The sequence below is a fragment of the Brassica napus genome, chromosome C6 (genome assembly GCF_020379485.1).
Source record: "Brassica napus cultivar Da-Ae chromosome C6, Da-Ae, whole genome shotgun sequence".
NCBI lineage: Eukaryota > Viridiplantae > Streptophyta > Magnoliopsida > Brassicales > Brassicaceae > Brassica > Brassica napus.
The window spans coordinates 30,971,040-30,980,338 of NC_063449.1; the positions used below are offsets into that span (position 1 = coordinate 30,971,040).

At 34.6% G+C, this 9,299-nt stretch overlaps 3 protein-coding genes across 3 annotated transcripts; 1 reads left to right on the plus strand and 2 right to left on the minus strand.

The window, feature by feature from the left end:
- Positions 1-3,117: 3,117 nt before the first annotated feature.
- LOC111206918 lies at positions 3,118-4,415 on the plus strand. Its single transcript, XM_022704377.2, has 3 exons — positions 3,118-3,370; positions 3,551-3,660; positions 3,759-4,415. Exons 1-3 carry the CDS (start codon positions 3,118-3,120, stop codon positions 4,413-4,415), a joined length of 1,020 nt encoding a protein of 339 aa, XP_022560098.2.
- Positions 4,416-5,364: 949 nt separating this feature from the next.
- Positions 5,365-5,873, minus strand: LOC111206919 (uncharacterized protein At1g43920, Chloroplastic-like). The gene is made up of 2 exons (XM_022704378.1): positions 5,715-5,873; positions 5,365-5,616 (listed from the first exon to the last, which is right to left on the minus strand). The coding sequence occupies exons 1-2, from the start codon at positions 5,871-5,873 to the stop codon at positions 5,365-5,367; spliced, it is 411 nt and encodes a 136-aa protein (XP_022560099.1).
- A 1,889-nt stretch (positions 5,874-7,762) lies between these two features.
- LOC106356897 (zinc finger protein 1-like) lies at positions 7,763-9,055 on the minus strand. The gene has a single exon (XM_013796617.3). The coding sequence runs from the start codon at positions 8,606-8,608 to the stop codon at positions 7,928-7,930; it is 681 nt and encodes a 226-aa protein (XP_013652071.2). The 5' UTR covers positions 8,609-9,055; the 3' UTR covers positions 7,763-7,927.
- Between the last annotated feature and the right edge of the window lie 244 nt (positions 9,056-9,299).

Here is a 9,299-nt window from a genome sequence, read left to right on the forward strand (position 1 = left end):
CAATTTCTAGCAAGTCTCAGCAATACTATTTCTATGTGCTCATAATATTATGGTTTATCAAGACTAGCAAAAACGGATTCAATTAATCATGCAATTAGGGTTTAGCAATCAATGGATTTAAGCAAGACTAGTAAAAAGATTTATTAATCATTCAATCAGTTTCAAGGCTGATTTTAGCAATACTAGAATATAGATTTCAAGCATGAATTTCAATGAATCAGTTTCAAGGATGATTGGTATTTAGCATAAACCATGTGTAAATAATTTATCTAGCATCCGAATTTATCAAACCTCAAAAACATATAATCAGATCAATCAATTTAATCGAACTTAGCATACAATCTTAAACCTCAAGAAATTAAATTTTATCATGAATCTATCAACCTAGCATACGGATTCTCAATTCTCAAAGACATCCAAATCAGATCAATATAATCTATCATACGGATTATTTAAGGTTTCTATTTAAAACAAATCAGATTACAAAACTATCAATCCTAGCAGATGATATTAAACCTAAAGAATCATGCAATTAGATCATTCAGATTTTAAACAAGTAAACCTCAATCAATTTATCAACCTATAAGATTTTATAAGCAAAGCAAGCTAGCAACCTATCGGATTCAATCAATGTTTTAACAGGCTGGTCGGTTTAAAAAATTTTAAATCAGATGAACAATTAACCAAGCACGATGAGAAAATAAATCTATCAATTTAACGGTCAATCAATTCTAGCAACATAGCATCAGATTCAATCAGATTTAAAACCTCAATGATCAAAACAGAAAACAGTTTTGATTTCAAAATATTCGATTAGGGTTTTAATATGTGATTTGATAATTCTAATATAATTAATTCTGATACTTATATTATTTAGGGTTTACAGATATAAGGTTAGGGTTTATCAGATTTTAACTTGTAAAAACCGATTTGGGGTTTTAATCATATAGGAACATGATTTAGGGTTTGGGGTATCGAACTTTTAGAGCTTCAATTTACTCAATTAGGATTTTTGATCTATTACTCTATGGTTTTGATTCATAAAGATTAGAGTTTTAGGGTTTCATTCTTTATCAATCAATCCATGTTCGATTATGGGTTCTTAGGTATTGAATTACCTTTTAACCTTAGATGATTGTTGAATCGGATCACCAAAGGAGTTGAGCCGCGAGCTGGACACAAACGGGACGCGAGCTGGAATGGATCGAGTCGCTTCTATCGGGTCGCAGACGTCCTTTGTTGTTTGATAGGGAACGCCTTGATCGTCGGACGCGAGCTGTCTGATGCTGTCGCGAACGTGGAAGAGGTCGCGTGCTGAAGCTGCTCTCGGGTCGCTAACGTCTGAGCTAGGATCAGGAACGCCTTGGGCTGAAGCTGATCGGGGACGCGAGCTGGAACAGATGCAGGAACAAGAGACGCGATCGGGGTTTAGGGTTCGTCGGATCGCCGGCTAGGGTTAGGGTTTTAGTGTTTTTCGATTTGGGTATTAGCTTAGGGATTTAGAGTTTCGTGTTGATAACGTGTTATAAAAGTAATAGAAAAGTCTATCTTTATTCATAACATAGAAGTTCCTTATATAGGAGATTACATCGTCATAGAAAAATAGAAAGATTACAAATCATAATCTCTTGGTTATGAGCCATCCACAATCTGGTTCATAACAATTATATATATATATATATATATATATATATACTAGATGATGGCCAACACCTTGTGCCGACTTTTTATTATTTATTTTTATATAAATTTTAAATTATTAAATTAGATATATTTAAAATTAATATTAGAAATTAAATAAATGTAAATTCATACTCCTTCCGTTTCTAAAAATAAGGTTTTTCTAAAGTACTTTCGCTTATTAAAAATATAATAAATATTTACAGTGCAATTTATTATTTACTTTTCTATACAATTTTCATTGGGAAAAATGTTAAAAAAATCCTCAACTTTCTAAATTGGACCATTATAATCCCCAGTTTCGGAAAGGCCCAATAACATATAATCTTTTATTTGACTTTTGAAAAAATCCCTAACTTTTCTTTGACTGGATCATTTTAAGCCCGACGTTAATTCCACTAACAGAACGTTTAAACTCAGTTAATTTATGTCGTTAATGAAAACGACATCGTTTTCTCTCAATTAAAAAAATAGAAGTCGAAGTCTTCTTTCCCAAATCGATTTGGGGATTTTCTGAAACATAAACCCTAAATCGCGAACCACCACAAAAATTCTCTAATCCTAGACGAAGTAGATCGTATAGAGAGGAGAGATGGGTAATAAGAAGAACAAGAAGTCTCGAAAAGGGAAACTGGGTGGTGCAAGCTTTATAGCCGCGTCGGGGCATTCTCGTGGCGAGCTTCTCAGAGAATCATCTGAAGTAGCTGGGGCCATAAGTGGATCGAAAAGAACAATTAGAGTCAATGGTGTAGGAGGTAAGAAGAAAAAGGCCAAATCAGATGTAGTCGACAGGGAAGAAGAAGAAGGAATCAGCAACGACGAAGCCGATGAAGTTGTTGATGACGACGAAGCTGATGAAGTTGTTGGTGACGACGAAGCTGATGAAGTTGTTGGTGGCGACGAAGCTGATGAAGTCCCAGACAACGAGCAAGTCCTTGATGATGATGCATGTGGTCATGGTGGTATCGAGGAAGAAACTGCTCGCGATTTGACTGTCTTTTTGGAGAAGAAGCGAGGAATGATGATTGTGAGAATGATGAAGATACTGGGGACGAATGGACATGGGAGGATGAAAAAGTTCCAGATCCTTTATCATCAGATGATGAAAATGAAGAACAATCAATTCCTAGTTTAGCCTACAGAGAAGATGTGGATCCAGAGGCATTGCTTGGATTGGGAAACACTTTCTCCACTACTGAAGAATTCAAACACACCCTTCTCTGGTATACATTAAAAACCCAGCGTAACATCAAGCTTTATCGGTCCACTTCTTTGAAGTTAGGTGCGAAATGTGCTGATGAAGAGAGCTCGTGTCCCTGGAGGGTGTATTGTTCTTATGAGAAAAGCAAACATAAGCTGATGATCAAAGTTTATGTGAGTGAGCACGAGTGTGAGATAACATGACACTCAAAGTTTTTGAAGTGTTGTACGATAGCTATGCTGTTCGCTGAGAGGCTGAGATTGAATCCGAAAATTACCAAGCATGAGATTGCTTCTGAGATCCAGAGAGAGTATAGGATGTTTGTGAGCGTGGAAGCTTGTGGGGATGCGAAGACAAAGGTTATGAAACAAAGAAAAGCAAGCCACGAAGAACATTTCAACCAGATCTGGAATTATCAAGCGGAGATTTTTCGAACTAACCCTGGCACTACAATGGAAATTGAAACTATCCCTGGGCCGATAGTAGGAAGTAAACAACGATTTTTCCGGCTCTATGTTTGCTTCCATGCTCAGAAGGAGACTTGGAAGACTACTTGTAGACCAAAAATAGGTTTAGATGGAGCATTTCTAAAGTCGGACATTAAGGGTCATCTCTTGGCTGTTGTAGGGCATGATGGAGACAATTGAATTGTTCCTATTGCATGGGCAGTAATAGAAGTGGAGAATGACACGAATTGGGACTGGTTTGTGAGACACCTCACAAATAACTTGGGCTTAGGGGATGACAAAGGCTATGCTATATTATCTAACAAACAAAAGGTAAGTGTTTGATTTTTTAAAGCATCTCATTGTTTTCATGAAACACAGTTGTATTTAACTGTCTACATCTTGTAATTGGCAGGGTTTAATGAAAGCAGTCTACACCATTTCCAGAGGTTGAGCATAAACAATGTTGCAGACACATCTTCGATAATTGGAAGAAAAGCAGCCATGAGATGACGCTACAAAGGCTCTTCTGGCGAATATCAAGGAGTTATACAGCTGGAGATTTTAAAATGTGGAGTGAGAAGCTGAAAGAGTACAATCCAGGTGCCTATGCTACTCTTCAAGTCACCAAACCAGAAACTTGGTCCATAACTTATTTCAAATTAGGGACGATGTGCAACGATAATCTGAATAACCTAAGCGAGTCCTTCAACAGAACCATCCGTGAAGCAAGAAGAAAGCCATTATTGGAGATGTTAGAGGACATAAGGAGACAATGTATGGTTAAAAATGCGAAAAGGACTGTAATAGCTAATAGAGCTAAGACAAAGTTCACAAAGACGACGCATCTTCCGTTGGCTAAAGTGGAGTCGAAGTCTAAGGATTGTATGAGCTTTCCAGCAATTGGTCCAGTCACAGAGGTTGATTATAATGGCGTGGCTTATGCTGTTGATATGTCTGAGCTAAGTTGTGGGTGTATCCAATGGAAAATGACTGGAATTCCATGCATTCATGCCACCTATGTGATCCTTAAAGAAGGTAAAAGACTTTCTGACTTTGTTGCTCCTTGTTACACCATAGCTATGTAGCGTCAAACCTATAGCATGGAGATAAGCCATGTCCAAGGGAAGAAGTTATGGCCTGATACGGGTAGATTAGGTGTCTTCCCACCTCCTTGGAGAAAAGGAAACCCGGGAAGACCAAAAAACCATGATAGGTTTAAGAGCAAGGGTGAGACAGATTCTAAGAAGAAGGGTGAATCAGTTTCTGCAACTGATAGTACGAAGCGAACTCGTGCTGATCGAGTTATAACATGTTCTAATTGCAAGCAGGATGATCATAACATGAAGACATGTAAGAATGACTTTGTTGAAGCACAACCTAAGAAACCACGAGGCCACCCTAGAAAAAATCAGGTAAGTTGATGAAGTTGTTACGGTTAGTTTCTAGTCTTGTTAGGCTCACTTGAACATATTTTCTCTTTGTAGGTACCATCTCATGCATCAGCATCACAACCAACCGAGAGACAGTCCCATGCATCATCATCATCACAACCAACCCAGCCACAGTTCCATGCATCATCATCACAACCAAGCCAGCCACAAGTTTCAACAGAGCCACAAGGGTTAGCGAGATGGGAACAAGCCATGCATGAACCGTCAAGCTCGGAAGCGTCGGGATGGGGACGATGGTTTCCATGATTTGGATGTTCTCTGTTTCAGTATTTTGTGTTTTAGTGCTTTGACACTTATGCTATATTTCAAGGTTTGTAAGACTTATGGTTCTACTACTTTTAAAATTTCAGTTCTTTGACATTTATGTTATGTTTCAAGGTTTGTAAGACTAAGGTTTGAGGTTTGTAAGACTAATATTTCAAGGTTTGTAAGACTAATAGTGTTATATGTTATGTCACAAATGCAATCTTCATGAAATTGTCACCTAACAAACAACAAAATAGTCAATAACAAACACCAAAATAGTCACTTAACAAACACAAACAAGTTAGGTCTTCACCAGAAGCCAATAACAAACTTATGTCTACATGAAATTAACTAAGCCAACAATGGTGATCAAGCATATGATCACAACTACAAACTTCATCATAACTTGACATCTCTTCACCTCTGTTTTAGTTCTCACAACCTCTTCTATCAACTCAGTTATCACACCCTTTAAATCCTCAACATCTGATTTTCCTTTGTTAATCTCAGCTTCAAGTTGTGCAATCTTTGGTAAGGCATCTTCAACCTCTTCAAGAACAGCTTCCTCAACCCATTTAAACAAGTGGTGCTATGCAAAAACCACAAGATCTTAACAAATTGATTCACGTTCTATGTTAATAAAAACATAGTAACTACACAATATAATCCAAGAACAAAATAACCAACCTTCCTTCTTGTAAGACATCTGTAGAAAGGTCTCCCCGGATTCTTGACAGTTTCTGATGTGAAGATTGTGGTCGCAGTCCCGCAAGGACATTTCGCCGGAAATCTCCGAATATCAAACGTGGCCACAGTTGAACTCTCTGATGTCGAATCCGAACTCATCTTCGTGCAGAGTGAATTCAATCGAGTGGGATTAGAGAATTTTGGTGTTGGTTCGCGATTTAGGGTTTATGTTTCAGAAAATCCCCAAATCTTTGGAAAGAAGACTTCGACTTCTAATTTTTAAATTGAGAGAAAACGACGTCGTTTTCATTAACGACGGAAATTAACTGAGTTTAAACGTTCCGTTAGTGGAATTAACGTCGGGCTTAAAATGATCCAGTCAAAGAAAAGTTAGGAATTTTTTAAAAAGTCAAATAAAAGATTATATGTTATTGGGCCTTTCCGAAAGTTGGGGATTATAATGGTCCAATTTAGAAAGTCGAGGATTTTTTTTTAACATTTTTCTCAATTTTCATTAGTTATCTACCAATAAAATTTAATCAATTCAAATATTCTTAACTAATGTCTCTCAAATTTAGTAAAAGTACCTTAAAATATATAAAATCTATCTTTATAGAACAAAAAACAAATCTGGAAAATCTTACTTTCAGAAACGAATGGAGTATTGGTCATAAATGTATTAAATATGTTTTTGGTTTCATATTTTTAGTTTTGGGGTGTTGATTTTGGATTAAAATATTTTTCTAGTAATAATCAAATTAAAAAACTTGAAATTATAATAAAAAAATTACTATACTCGTGGATTGAAAAGAACTCTAGTGACACTAAAATTATTATAAACAGTAACAATTCATAAAACATCAAAATAGGAAAAGTGAGTGAACATCATATATTATAAAAAAAAAAAATTAAAACCGTGAGAAAAACAATAAATTTAAAATACATATATTATGTTTATTATTTGTCAATTTATTTTTATATTATTTAATATTTTATTTTAGTTTTTCATGTTTCCATATTTTAAAATATTTTAATTTAATTTGTATTTTGTTTTTTATATATTATTTACTCTTTTGGTTTAAATATGTTATTTTTAATATTTTTGTTTTTTTAGATTGAAAACTAATTTGATGTTTGTCATGTATTAATATAAATTAATTAATTTATAAATATGATTATTTATATTCAAAATATAGTATTCAATTTATAGTCTACGACGTATGTTTCAATGATGCTTTAAATTTAATATTAAATTTAGTATTGAAATAATTTGTGCTTAAATCAATATTTCTAATAAGAATAAAAGAAACTGTATATAGTATAAACCATTAAAATGTAAATTAAATATAAGATCATTTTTGGTAAGCGATTAATTAATTAAACTATAGTAAAAACATTATTTTATGTAAAGATGATAAAGTTTTGTGAAATAATAATTGCGACGTGACAAGATTAGATTAAAAAAGGACCATCGGAATTTAACTTTAATAGTCACATGGCGATGAAAACAACAACCTCTGACGAAGAACTCTTTACTTGTTGATTCATATATGTCTGTTTCTTTAAACTACAGGTAGGACCAATCTTCGATAATCACATTGTATCTACTCTACACTTTAATTTTTAGAACGTAAAATACTCCACTAGACCATCATCTGTATACATAATTTATATAGATAATATATAATTATATATATTATGTTATTCACATTGATTGACTAAAGTCAATTCACGCCTAAAAAATTGGTGACAAATTTAGTGGGCAATTATGTATAACGCAGGACATATTATAATGACTCTACTCCATGATATTGTTTGTAATTCCATAATTTCTGGTACACTCATTTATAATGTAGGGTTAAGTTCACTTGGACTAACATATTCTCTGCTGGTATATGATATATATGTTGTACTTCTGATAGCCATGTTTCCATTATAAGAGTTACACCAGCCTTAATCATTTATGTCAGAGTACCTAACATTTTATCGTAATCCAACTTGTTACATGTTTGAGTATTGTACTGCATATGCTTAAAATAAACCTCAAATATTGAATCACACCAACATATATTGAGGGGGAAAGGTACAACTTGATTAATGGAACTCTAACACATCCTGTCAATCATTATACTAAACAAAGATAAGAATCAAAAGATAATAAAAACCAAAAATGTATAGTAATGAAGACTAAAAAGAAGATGAAGATTAAGATATCATAGCTTAAGAGTCAAGTCAATCTTCTTAAACTGATTATTATCTTCTTCTTTGCTCTTGAAATGTCCAATTATCTCCAACTTAGGAGCAATAGTGTTATTACTGCTGGCGACTTCAAGGTGAAATTTCTCCGGCAACATCTTTCCGGTGCCTGATTTCTGGTGAATGGTATGTTTGAAAACCTGAGTTAAACTCGCTGTTTGTCTTCCTAACAAGGGATTATGACTCGCTGAGTGAGCCTGGATCCCTAGCGTTGATCTGTTATTAGCCGAGCCATGTAACTGTAAGGATGCCAGGCTTGCGAATCTGCTGACTGAACCGTGGCCAAAAGCGAACGCTGAAGAAGGAGACGAGGATGAGAGACTCATCTTGTAGTACTGTCCTCGTTTGGCTAAGGTGCGTTCGCGTTTATGAGCGTTTTGGTGGCCGCCTAGTGCTTGGGAGCTATAGAACTTTCTCTTACAATAATTGCACGAGAACACTCTCGGATTTTCCAAATGTTCTTGATGATTGCCATGATGATGAGAAGTCGACGATGAGCTGGTTTTGAAAGAATCCATGAGATTGAGCTCTGATGAGGTCGTAGCACTTGGCAAAAGATTCAAACCTAACTCAAGATCTTGATGACCTTGTTTCTTGATTTTTAACATTTCTTGGTCTCCTTTGAAAGAAGGATCCATTTACAGTTTCTAGTTTGTGTATATAGCAGTATAGAGAATATATAAAGAGAAAGAAAGTAAAATTTGGATATAGATGTGAAGTGATGTGGTCGTGGGAAGTGAAGTGTGAGTTCTATTTATGGAATTGGATGGACATGTGACTTTTTTTTTTTAAATGAATGATGTTTACAGAAAAAGGACACTTTTGATGTGTGCAATCTGACCTAGAGCTACAGAGCCCACACATGTAATTGTATAGTAGTGGACAGTTGAGTAAAAGAAGAGAAAGAAAAATCATAATGTTGTAATGATCCATCATCCATTGATCTGAATTATTGATTTATTCTGGGAACATGAATAATGAGTGTTCATGATTATTCATGTTATACCTAGTGTAATAAATGCTATAAGTAGCTCTATCTTAATCAAATGAGTTTGTCTTTGTTGTTACCTATTTGTGCAATTTTACTATCGTTTATTCGTTATAAAACGTTATTATAATTATTATAAACATATGTTCCAAGAAAAAAATATATTATAAACATATATGTATGTATGTATGTACGTACGTACGTTTACGTAGTTCCATTTTTTAGGGTTTAGGTGAGATGTTTGATTCAAAATCCTGTATAAAGAAGCTATCTTTATATGTTTTAAGTGTTAGGTAAGTTAGCAATTTGGACAAGGATTACTAGGCCAATCAAATCTCCCC

What these genes read in the sequence shown, in the direction of transcription:
- LOC111206918 (XM_022704377.2), top strand. Translation starts at nt 3,118, where the DNA reads ATGCTGTTCGCTGAGAGGCTGAGATTGAATCCGAAAATTACCAAGCAT. An exon ending in CCCTGGGCCGATAGTAGGAA is followed by an intron (nt 3,371 to 3,550) that starts GTAAACAACGAT and finishes TTGCATGGGCAG; the next exon opens with TAATAGAAGTGGAGAATGAC. An exon ending in TATTATCTAACAAACAAAAG is followed by an intron (nt 3,661 to 3,758) that starts GTAAGTGTTTGA and finishes TAATGAAAGCAG; the next exon opens with TCTACACCATTTCCAGAGGT.
- LOC111206919 (XM_022704378.1), bottom strand. Translation starts at nt 5,873, where the DNA reads ATGAGTTCGGATTCGACATCAGAGAGTTCAACTGTGGCCACGTTTGAT. An exon ending in GATGTCTTACAAGAAGGAAG is followed by an intron (nt 5,617 to 5,714) that starts GTTGGTTATTTT and finishes GTTTTTGCATAG; the next exon opens with CACCACTTGTTTAAATGGGT.
- LOC106356897 (XM_013796617.3), bottom strand. Translation starts at nt 8,608, where the DNA reads ATGGATCCTTCTTTCAAAGGAGACCAAGAAATGTTAAAAATCAAGAAA.